General features: G+C 44.1%; 1 protein-coding gene across 2 annotated transcripts in view; it reads right to left on the bottom strand.

The window, feature by feature from the left end:
• ASAP1 (ArfGAP with SH3 domain, ankyrin repeat and PH domain 1) overlaps positions 1–12,494 on the bottom strand; it is a 362,131-nt gene that overhangs the window by 309,882 nt on the left and 39,755 nt on the right. For both annotated transcript variants that reach the window (XM_049853747.1, XM_049853748.1), the window contains exon 2: positions 8,881–8,966. In XM_049853747.1, coding sequence (XP_049709704.1) covers positions 8,881–8,939 — 59 coding nt within the window. In that variant the 5' untranslated portion in view covers positions 8,940–8,966. The remainder of the gene's footprint in view (positions 1–8,880; positions 8,967–12,494) is intronic.

The raw sequence follows: 12,494 nt of genomic DNA, 5'->3' as shown, positions 1-12,494 counted from the left end.
ATATCCAAATGGAGACACTTAGGCATTTGAGAGAACTGAGTCAGGAACTCAGAGGACAGGTTCAGCTGGAGATGTGATCTGGGAGTGGTTAGCAGACAGGTGGTCTACAAAGCCCAGGGGCTGGAGGAGTTACCCAGAAGAGAGTAGAGACAGGAGGGCATGATGACATTTTGAGGTTGGGTGGGGTGAGGGGAACCCGACTGAGACAGAAAGAGGGGCACAGTCACAAGAAGAAATCCAAGCGGGCATGGTGTCACGGGAGACAGGGTTTTCAGAGGGAGGGTGGTCAGCTGGGTTACAGTCTCCTGGAAGCAGAGGTGACTTGTTGGATAATTCCCAAGCTTTGAGATTTACAGCCACAGGAGGCTGGGAGCAAGAACCTTATCTCAGAAGGTCTTTCTTCGAGCCTGGGGACATAATACAGCAAGGAGAAGTGCTGGCTCCAGGGCCAGATTCCCTGCAAGTGAGTTCCAGTTCTGCCACATGCCAGTGATGGTAGCCTTAATGAACTTTACATTCCTCCCTGAGGTCTGCTTGCCTTTACAATGGAGATAATAATGGTGTGGATATCACAGGATGGTTGTAGGGATTAAATGAGTTAATAAACAGCAAATGTTTAGAAAAGTGAAAGTGTCTGGCTCACAGTAAGTGCTGGCTATTATTGTTATCATCACTGCTACCATTGCTGCTATTGCTATAACAATTAATGCTAAGTGCTAGACACTGGGTTTTACATGTATTGTCTCATGCAGCAGATATTATGATTTTCTGCTTTACAGAGGACACTTGTCCAGGACCATCCAGTAGGTTCCCAGGCTGGGCCTGGCAGTCACGTCTGGGTCAGACAGAGCCTGTGCTCTTAATCACTGCTCTGCAAGTCCTCCACATGAGGCTACTGAGATAGCTGATTAATACACAAGGAAGAAAAAAACAAAAAAACCCATTGCCATCTAGTCGATTCCAACTCACGGCGACCCTAGACCGAGTAGAACTGCCCCACAGAGTTCCAAGGCCATAAATGTCTACAGAAGCAGACTGCCACATCTTTCTCCTGACTAGCTGCCTGTAGGTTCACACTGTCAACCTTTCGGTTAGCATCTGAGCACTTAACCACCGTGCCACCAGGGCTCCTCCACAAAGAAGAAAATGGCTCACTAAGTGTGCTTTTGCTTCAACTTCCATTTCCAGAACTAGGTGTTGGTTTTAAATTGGTTCTGGCAAGGTTTGGGCTACTAGAAAACCAAACCTTATCTTGCCTTCACAGGGCTTCTGATCAATGAAGTGGTGTGGTTGTACCAGTTGAGCTCGGTATGAGCTCTGTTGCAAGAAATCTCAGCTCTTCCCAGGAGAGTAGAGCACGGTCTCTCCACGTGTATGGGGCTCTGGTCCCTGCCCGACTTAAACCACAGCAGCCCTGCTCTTATTTGTTTTACACACTAAGCTCTCTTTTCAGTTTTCTCTTGAAGAAAATACTCTGAGGATACTAAAGTTTGAAAACCGAAGGACTCGGCATTTCTCGAACTATACCTGCATCAGAATCACCTGTGATGGTTGTTAAAATGGAGATTCCTTGACCCCACTACAGACTTAAGCAATCTGAAACACCTGGGGTTGGGCCCAGGAATCTGCTTTTTAACCAGTTCACCAGGTGGCTCACAAGCATATTCAAGTTTGAGACCCTCCTAAGGATGCTCTCTATCACTGTGCTGTCTAACCTGGTAGCCACTAGACACTTGTGGCTAATTTCAATTTAATTATAAATTAATTAGGAACTCTGGTGGTGCAGTGGTTAAGCGCTCAGCTGCTAACCAAAAGGCCGGTGGTTTGAACCCACCAGCTGCTTCACAAGAGAAGATGTGGCAATCTGTTCCTGTAAAGATTAAAAAAAAAACCCAAACTCATCGTCGTCGAGTCAATTCCGACTCGTAGCGACCCTATAGGACAGAGCAGAACTGCCCCATAGTGTTTCCAAGGAGCACCTGGTGGATTCTAACTACTGACCTTTTGGTTAGCAGCCCAGCTCTTAACCACAGTACCACAGTGTTGGAAACCCTATGGGGCAGTTCTACTGTGTCTTACAGGGTTGCTATGAGTCGTACTCAACTCAATGGCCGTGGGTTTGGTTTGGGTTTGGTAAATTAAATAAAATTTAAAAACTGAGTGTCTTAGTTGCTTGAGGCACATTACTGTGCTCAAAAGCCACGTGTGGCTGATGGCTACCTCTTCTGGACGCCACAGACACAGAACAGTCCTGTCATCACAGAAAGTTCTATTGAACAGTGCTGGAAAGTTCCTTCTGGCCCAAACATTCTAGGACGCGTGAATGCTGTACCCCATGTGTTTGACGTGAAGACACTAAATTTCGTCAACATGTTCTACAATTTTAACTGTATTCAAGCCATAAGATGCCATCTAAAGTTATATTATTACACCTATCATATTGGACTGAAATTACCTGTTTTCATGTCGCTTTCCCCTGCCACGCACTGCGGGCCTTGAAGGCAGGAACCCTACTAGTATTATTTAGGTCTGTATTCTCAGTGCCTGGGGCTTAAGTAAACGCTTGGGGATTACTTAACTGGCCCACACAAGGAAAGCAAAATTCAAAGCTGATAACCATCTGTCCCAGCTGCAAGCATTCAGTACCAGTAAGAGCCGGGGAAATACACCCGTCTTCATGGCCTTGCGACGCAGCTCCGGAACAACTTTGGTTCAAAATCTACCCTGTTGCATCTTGTGTAGTGCTGAGGGTAGGAGGGCAATGCAAAGAGGGACCTGGAAGCACCTGACCCGGAACACAGTTAAAGAAAAAACAAAACAGCTACCGTCAAGTCAATTCCGACCATGACGACCCCTTGTGTATCAGAGTAGAACTGTGCTCCACAGGGTTTTCCGTGGCTGATTTTTCGGAAGTAGATCACCAGGCATTTCTTCCAGGGTACCACTGGGTGGGCTTGAACCTCCAACCTTTTGGTTAACAGTTTGCTCTACCCAGCAGCTCTGAAACTAACTTTTGAAGAAGAGAAGGAGCCAAGACCAGGGTCCTACTATCCCAACGCTATCTAAGTAGCACCTTCCTTCATGTAACTGAGAAATGACTGATGCCATGAAATAACAAGTCGAATTTTAAACAGCCTCAATTATACTGAGAGGGCTTTCACATTGGAACTCGGATAATGTTTTCAAAAACACATTTTCTTTTACACCCAGAAGCCATAAGGCTTTCCAATCCTTCCAGTAATGTTAGCAATGCAGCTCAGAGTTAAGAGGTCAGCGCTTCCGCCTTCAGCTCAAGGGACACATTTCCCGTCCATGCACCACATTCATTCTTGACCCTGCCCTGCGGCCAGAAGGGGACATCAGCTGGGCTCAGGGAAATTCAATTTGGGCTGACAGCCCGCGGTATGATAATGACGGGGCCTCTGCCTTGACATCTGGAAGGCACAGAGAGGGCGGGGAAGTCTGAGGTTTCTCACGGGCTTGGTTTAAAAAACCAAACACAGGCCCCTTGCTTTTGACTCAATTCTGACTCATGGCAACCCCATGTGATACAGAGTAGAACTATGCTCTGTAGGGTTTTCTTGGCTGTAATCTTTATGGAAGGAAATCACCAGGCCTGTCTTCTGCAGCACCGCTGGGTGGTTTCAGACTGCGAGCGTTTAGGTTAGTGGTCGAGAGCAAACCGTTTGCACCACCAGGGACCTTGGACTTGGTTTAAGAGGTTTGACACAGTGGCTGCAAGAACAGGCTCAAGCATAACAAGGATTGTGAGGATGGTGCAGGACGGGGCAGTGTTTTGTTTTGTTGTGCATAGGGTCACTATGAGTGGAAGCCAACTAGATGGTACCTAACAAAAACAACAACAAAGTTTAGGTCAGCTTGTTTTCAGGTATGGAGCAAAATCCTGAAAATAAGGCCAGCTGATTTCTACCGCTAGCTTTAAATTCGATTCAGCTTCTACATGGTCCTACCCTCCGCCCCCCACCTCCACCCATCGGTATGTGGGGTGAAAAAAAGGAAACAGATCCTATTCTTGACCTTTCCCAGGGGTAGAAGATGCATGATCATGGGGTATGATTTTATTCATTCAACCATACATTTATTTTAATAACAAAACAAACGAAATAAGAGGTCCCTGTACTCAGGGCGGAAACCCTGGTGGCATAGTGGTTAAGTGCTACGACTGTTAACCAAAGGGTCAGCAGTTCAAATCCACCAGGCGCTCCTTGGAAACTCTAATGGGCAGTTGTATTCTGTCCTATAGGGTCATTATGAGTCGGAATCGACTCAACAGCACTGGGTTTGGGTTTGGGTTGGTTGGTACTCAGGGCTTCCAACCAGGTTCATTTCCAGTTTGACTCCTTGATGAGAATTGTATTTCCACCCCACATCTGGAGCCCTGGTGGTTTAGTGGTTAAGAGCTCAGCTGCTAAACAAAAAGTAGGCCATTCAAATCTACCAGCCACTCCTCTGAAACCCTATGGCTCTACTCTGTCCTACAGGGTTACTATAAGTCAGAATCGACTCAACAGCAATGGGTTTGTTTTTTATCCCAGATATACTGAATCAGAATCTCACCTGAAGATCTTGTTAAAGTGTAGATTCTGATCCAGTATATCTGGAGTGGAAAGACAAATTCAGTATGTCTGGGGTGGAAAGGCAAATTCTCAGCCAGAACTCGGGTAGTGATAAATGTGGAAAGTCTCCCTACACCTGTAGCTTCCTCATCTTTTCTAATGAACTCACAAGCTCCAGCCAGTGCCTGCTCCATGGCATGCCAGGTCTAGGCCGACAACTGTCACAGTGATAACAAACAGAAAAAGAAAACCTGGCCCCTTCTCAGTGCCCGCCAGCAGGGAGCAGAGGGAACGGCTTTAGGTTTTCTGATGTCTTCAGCCCACCCAACGATGTGGGAACCTCCCCCATCACATAGGTCTATTGAGATGGACATCTATATTATTTGAGCAGATTGGGGTCTGCAGGGCTGGATTGAGTTACAGGCCCCTTCCAGCTCCCCTCCCAGTCTCCTGCACTGAGCTTAACCTGGCGGGTGTCATTCTGCATGGCATTTACCTGTCCCCTTTCCTCTAGACAGAGTGCCATGAGGGCAGGGGCTGAGTCTGTTGCGTGCGGCTTTGTTTCTCGAGCACCCAGCCCAGTTCCTGGCACATAAGTAATACACATTTGATCGCTACAAGTCAGATAAATGAACCCATAAATAAATGAATAAATCAGAGGAAATAAAGGTGCAGGAGCTCGGACTCGAGTTAAGAGAGCAGGCTTTGGAATCACGCTCTACCACTACTAGCTGCACAGCATGATTTACTAAAGCATAACACAGACAGAGAAAACTGCCGCCTGTTGTACATGCAGCACTCAAGGAAGCCCTAGGCCCGGGTAACCAGCACCCAGATCCGAAAGCGAAACATTAGCAGAACCTCACAAGTCTGCCACATATTCCCTTCCAATCACTATCCCAGCCCACCCTCACCCACCATAAGCCACCATCCTGCCATCTGCATGGGATCTGATAAGTTACTTATTCTCTCTGACCCTCATCTTCAAGGTGGGAACATAATACCCACCATGCTATGAGTATAAAATTCTAAAAATTCCTGTGCGGTGCCTGGCAAACAACAGTGGTATAGTAGTAATGGCAGAAGTAGTAGTAATAGAGGCAGCAGTAATAACAAAAGCAGCAACAGCTGTAGTAATCAAAATGGTAAAATCAGCAGTAGTAACAGTAGCAGTAGTAATAGTAGAAGCAGCAGTAGCAGTAATAGAAGCAGCAGCTATAGCAGTCATAATGGCAGAACCAGCAGTAGTAGCAATAGTAGTAATAGCAATAGTAGAAGCCACAGTAGCAGTAACAGAAGTAGCAGTAGTAGTAATACAAGCAGCTGCTGTAGCAGTAATAATGGTAGAACCAGCAGTAGTAGTAATAACAGTAATTGCAATAATAGAAACAACAGTAGTAGTAATACTAGAAGCAGTAGTAGCAGTAATACTAGAAGCAGCAGTAGCAGTAATAGAAGCAGCAGCTGTAGCAGTAATAATGGTAGAACCAGCAGTAGTAGCAATAGTAGTAATAGCAATAGTAGAAGCCACAGTAGTAGTAATAGAAGTAGCAGTAGTAGTAATACAAGCAGCTGCTGTAGCAGTAATAATGGTAGAACCAGCAATAGTAATAATAGTAGTAGTAATAGTAGAAGCGACAGTGTTAGTAATATTAAAAGCAGCAAAACAGCAGGCTGTCTCATTAGAAGAGCAGTAATAATGGTAGAGCCAGCAGTAGTAGTAATAGTAGAAGTGGTAGTAATAGCAGTAGCAAAAATAGTGGTAACAGTAGAAGTAGTGGCAGTGGTAGCAGAAGTGGTTGCAGTGGTAACAGCAGAAGTAGTACTAGTAAAAGCAGTGGTGGCAATAGTAGAAGTAGTAGTAGTGGTAATAGCTGACACTTACATAGCACTTAATCTGTGCCAGGCACTGTTCCAAATACTTTGACTCATCTAATACTCAAAACAACCTTTATACGGTTGTGGAAAATAGAATTTTGCAGATGAAGAAATCGAGGCACAGGGAGGCTAAGCAGCTTTTCCAAAGTCACGTAAGTGCAGAGCCACAGACCCAGGACTCAAACTCCCACGGTCTGGCTACAGAGTCTCTTCTTTCAGTAGCAATTGTCCAATAACTATTAGCATGACAAATGTCCTCCAATATCTTTCTCTTTTTCTTCTATAATAACAACTCTCAATTTGTGGTAAGCACATGGCTTCACAGAATGAAAATTACATCTCTCAGTCCTCCTTGCAGCTAAGTGGAGCCAGAGAATTAAATTCTGGCCTATGGAATACGAGCAGAAGCAGCAGGTGCAACTTCCAGGAAGCATCCTTAAAGGAAAGGGGCTTGCCTTCCTTCCTCTCCTTCCTTCTTCCTGCTGGTAGATGTGATGGCTGGAGCAGAAGCAGCCAGTTTGGACCCTGAGGTGACCTTGGGACTAGAAGCCCACATGGCAGAGAAACAAGATAGAAAAGGCCTGGTCCCTGATATCATAGATTGCAGTAGTAGCCCTGTGTCACCTGTGTTAGAACTTTTAAGTAAGAGAGAACTACATGTCTGTCTTCTTTAATGTTCTTTCAGATTTTCACTCATAGCAAAACCTAATCCTAAATAATGCGCTGAATTATTGCAATTATAATTAACATCACCTAAAAAGACACTGACAAGCCTTGGTGGTACAGTAGTTAAGCACTTTGCTGCTAACCGAAAGGTCAGCAGTTGGAACCCCCTAGCCACTGGATGGGAGAAAGATGTGGCAGTCTGCTTCCGTAAAGATTTACAGCCTTAGAAACCCTGTGGGACAATTCTACTCTGCGCTATAGGGTCATTGTGAGTCAGAATTGACTCGATGGCAATGGGTTTGAGTTTTGGTTTAAAAAGACACTTATAAAACTAATGCACCCTTTGTGCTAGACTCTTGATTAAAAAAAAAGAAAGAAAACATGACTTTATGTAATCCTACAGTAGACAAACTATAAAAATAAGCATGCAAAGGCTCGTTTACCCTGGAAGGTGGTCACAGTCTCTCGTTACCTTATGTTTGGGTCGCTTAAAAGTTTGCCAGGTTGGCCTAGTCTCCAGCCTCTCACCTCTCCCACCCACTCAGGACGCTTTTGCTTGTCTAATCAACCTTAAAAGCTTTCATCCTAAAAGTTATAAGAATTACAACATCCATGTGCCTACTTTATGCAAGACACTTTAATGCATACCTTCTTTTCAAATCCACATAAAAATCCTGAAACATAAATATCATTACTCGCTTTTACTGACAAGAAAACACTCAGAGAAGGTCAGTGACTCGCCTGAGGTCACAGAGCAAGTCAACGAAAGGCCAGGATTCAACCACTCCATCTGTCTCCAGTGCCCACACTCTTCCCACCACACCAAGCTGACCTCCCAGAAACACCGGCCAAAACAAGTGGACCCTGTGCCAAGTTATTCTGATAATGTTAAGATTCTTGTATTCTATGAGCTTTCTCTGCCTAGTTTTCTCGGCTCTTCCTGCCAAGTCTAATTCCTTATCACCCCCCAACACAAACCTCTACCCACTGAGGTCAGATGCCTTAGGCTCTCCAGCACTTGCCCCTGCACCAGGCCTCAGTATTCCCAGCTGCAAAATGGGGCAAGACATGGCTTTACCAAGAGTAACATAGCATAGAGGAAAAAGGCAGGGGTCTCGCAGTCAGGAAAAACTTACTTCAAATACAGCTGGGCAAGTTCTTTATCCGTAAAATAAATGTAATAATTCCCACTTGGCAGCACTGTTGAGTGGACTGAATGAAATAAAGTTTCCAAAGAGTCTCATACATGGTAGACTCAGATGAAACTGCACGAGTAACACGTGCCTTCTGCTTTTGTTTGACAACCACTCTTTCCCCTGGCGAGGTATTTTCATTAGCGATGCTATGCAAATTTTTAATTACATGTTGCTGTAAAAAAAAAATTAGTACAGCACGCTTACGAAATACCTCACGGGGGAGGGAGCAGTTGGCAAACGAATGTAGAAGGCATGCATTATTTGCGTAAAAAATACAGTATCATTGCTGCCATAGTCATTGTTGTTTCTACTCCTGGCTTCTTTCTGGTACCACTGCCCTGCCACATGATCACAAAGATGTGACACAAAGCACTTTGAAAAGTCTACCGCTCTATAAATGCCAGAGAGCTTTTCTTCACTAATCTTCACACCAGATGGAACCTTGGTCAAATCCCAGAGCTAGGGTTTGATCAAAGTTTGTATTTCAAGCCCCCCAAAAAGAATCCCACCACCACATCTCCCAGGCTGGGTTCTCTGGACAGGGAGGGCTGGAGACCACTCACCGATTCCATAGTGAATCTCTCGATGAAAAACTGGAGAGCCGGGAGGCTGAAGATCTCATGTCTCAGCCGTCTCATTAGAAAATTACCTGGAAAAGAAGGTGATGCGAGTCATCCAACAACACCAGGCAGCAGACACTAACTCAGACCAACACGTGATTGCATTTGGAGGTGGGCGCCACATTAGGGAAGCTCCTACCCCGCAGTGAGACTGTCCAGGAATATGCAAGAAAGCCACCAGGAGGCCACTCCTTCAGCTCTCCACTTCTAGGCTGACATCTCCATCATCATGACTCTGTGCTAGTGCTCTGAAGCCTTCCTGCATTCTATTTCTAGCTCTCTGCTGGAGAGCAATTTACAAGTGATTAACTTCCCTAGACCTAGGCTCCTAAACATGAAATTAAAGTGTGCTGACAGGTGCATCAGAAAGACAGACACACACAGACAGACAGCTGCAGCTATGTGCCCACCGGAAAGCAAAGGTGTTCCCTGACAAAAGAAATCAGCCCCAGGAAGGAGACCGACAGTATAGATGGATACATATATCTCAGGACAGCCCCTCTGAACCTGAGAGAGGATTTTAATTAATTCATGCATACCAGAGCTTAATTAATTGCTGAGTGCACAGAGCGCAGAAGTCTGGGATAAAAGGTGTTACATAAGGGAACAGCTTCAATATTTGCAGAAGGGAGGGGAGATAGAGGTGGGATGTGGAAGCAGCTTGGTCTTCTTCCAGTGATCCATAGCTCAGTGGCATCTCCATCCATCTGGGGCCAGCAACTGGAACACTCTTGACCCCACGGTCTCCTTCACCCCCATATCCAATCCATCCCCAAGTCCTGTCCAGCTTACTTCTTCCAGATCTCCCAATCCAGCCATGCCTCTCCATCCCCGCTGGCATCACCCAGGCCAAGCCCCCATCATTTTCATCTGAGTATCACAATTGCCTCCTAACTGGTCTCCTCTCATCACCATTTCCCCTCTGAAATTCAGTCTCCCATACCGAAGCCACAATAATCTTTTTATTATGAAGAATTCTGTTCATACACAAAAACAGAGAAGTGTATCATAAACCCCATGTACCTAGCCCCCAGCCCCAATCACCATCAATCCATACTCAACCCTACCCCACCCACACCCTAATGCTTCCCCTGCTCCCGACATTATTTTGAAACGAGTCCCAGACATTATTTCGGCTGTACTATAGCATATGGAAACCCTGGTGGCATAGTGGTTAAGTACTACGGCTGCTAACCAAAGGGTTGGCAGTTCAAATGCGCCAGGCGCTTCTTGGAAACTCTATGGGGCAGTTCTACTCTGTCCTATAGGGTCGCTATGAGTCAGAATCGACTCGACTGCACTGGGTTTGTTTGTTGTTTTTTTTTTTTTTTTTGGTTTTATAGCATATACTTCTAAAAGACAGTCTTTTAAAATATATATAACTTCAATACTCTTAACCACACCTAAAAAGATGATGATAGTTCCTCGATATCAAATATCCACTCAATGTTCAAATTTCTAATAGTCTCACAAATGTCAAAGACTTTTTTTTTAGCAGTTGTTTTTAAAAATGCAGATCCAAATAAGCAATTGGTTGCTATACAGAAAGGAAAATTTTAAAAAACTAATCTGATCATGTCACCTCACTCCACCCTCAGCTTAATACTTCCCAATGGCTTCCCGTGCTTTAGGATAAAAATCTAAATTGTTTAACACCAGCTGACTGCTGCCTACTTTTCTGGCCTCATCTTGTCTACTCCAGCTTATTGCTCCTGCCGTACTGACCTTCTTTCAGATCCTGGAACTTGCTCTGCTACTTCTACCATAGGTCTTTGCCCATGGTGTTTCCTCGGCCTAGAAGGTTTCCTCACTCACCCTATTTATCTAGTTAACTCCTATACTTCCTTAAATGTCAGTTCCTCATGGAAACCTCTCCTGATTCTCCAGATTAGACCAGAGAATCTCTCAGCTAAATGTTTAAACGAGATGGGAAACTGACAAGTGTATCCAAAAACTCATATGTAAATGCAAGGGACCTAGAATAGCCAAAACAATCTGGAAAAAGAACAGAGTTGAAGGATTCACACTTCCCAATTTCAAAACCTATTATGAACCTACAATAAGCAAGACAGTGTGGTACTGGCCTAAGGACAGAAATATAGATCAACAGAATAGAATTGGGAGTCCAGAAATTAACCCATACATTTATCATCAATTGATTTCAACAAGGGTGCCAAGACAATCCAATGGAGAAAGAATCGTCATTTCAACCAGTGATGCTAAGGCAACTGGATGAAGAATGAAGTTGGGCTCTTACCTCACACCACATATAACCACTAACGCAAAATGGACCAGAACCATAAATGTAAAAGTAAAAAACTATAAACTCTTACAAGAAAACATGGAGTAAGCCTTTGTGACCTTGGATCAGGCAATACTTTCTTAGACAAAACATCAAAAGCGCATGCGACCAAAGGAGAAATAGATGCACTGGACTTAAAATTAAAAACTTTAGTGCATCAAAGGATACCTTCAAGAAAGTGAAAATACAAACCATAAAATGGGAGAAAATATCTGTAAGCCAAATATCAGATAAAGAACCTGTATCCAGAATATATAAAGAACTTATACAAGTCAACAATAACAAGACAAATAACTCAAGTGAAAAATGAGAAAAGGATTTGAATAGACATTTATCCAAAAGAAGATACACAAATGGTAACAAACACATGAAAAGATGCTCAACATTAAGATGCAGTCATTAAGGAAATGCAAATCAAAACCACAGTGACCTACCACCTCATACCCACTAGGACGGGTATAATAAAAGATAGAAAATGGTAAGTGTTGGAGCAAAATATGGACAAACTAGAACCCTCATATATTGTTGGTAGAAATGTAAAACGGTGCAGCTGCTTTGGGAAATAATCTGGTAATTACTCAAAAACTTAAACGTGGAGTTACCACATGACTCAGCAATTCCACTCCTAGGCATATACTCAAGAGAACTAAAAACAGGTGTTCGAACAAAAACTTGTACACGAAGGTTTATAGCAGCATCATTCATAGTGGGCAAAGGGTAGAAATAACCTAATTGCTCATCAACTGATGAACGGATAAACTGGAATATAATTTGGCCATAAAAAGGAATCAAGTTCTAACATGCTATGATACGGATGAACCTTAAGAACGCGGTGCTAAGTGAAAGAATTTAGACACAAAGGTCATACAACATATGAGTCCATTAATATGAAATGTCCAAAAGAGGCAAATCCACGGAGACAGAAGGTAGAATACTGTTGCCAGGGTGTCCCTAGAGAAGGACATATTTGCTGTGGTACAACGGTTAAGCGTTTGGCTGCTAACTGAAAGGTCGGTGGTTAGAACCCACCCAGTGGCTCCATGGAAGAAAGACCTAGCCACTTGCTCTGGTAAAGATTACCGCCTAGAAAAACCCAATGGCACAGTTCTGCTCTGTCACATGGGGTCACTGTGAAACGGAATCAACTCAATGGCACCTACTGACAACAGCTGTCGAGCCACTGCAATTCAGAGGATTTTTACAGAGCAAAAACTAATACACATGGCAGCATTAATTTATGGACACTAATGAGGAG

This window comes from Elephas maximus, chromosome 15, assembly GCF_024166365.1.
Source record: "Elephas maximus indicus isolate mEleMax1 chromosome 15, mEleMax1 primary haplotype, whole genome shotgun sequence".
Lineage (NCBI taxonomy): Eukaryota > Metazoa > Chordata > Mammalia > Proboscidea > Elephantidae > Elephas > Elephas maximus.
The sequence above is the reverse complement of the archived record's forward strand: the minus strand, read 5'-3'. Positions and strand labels throughout refer to the sequence as shown.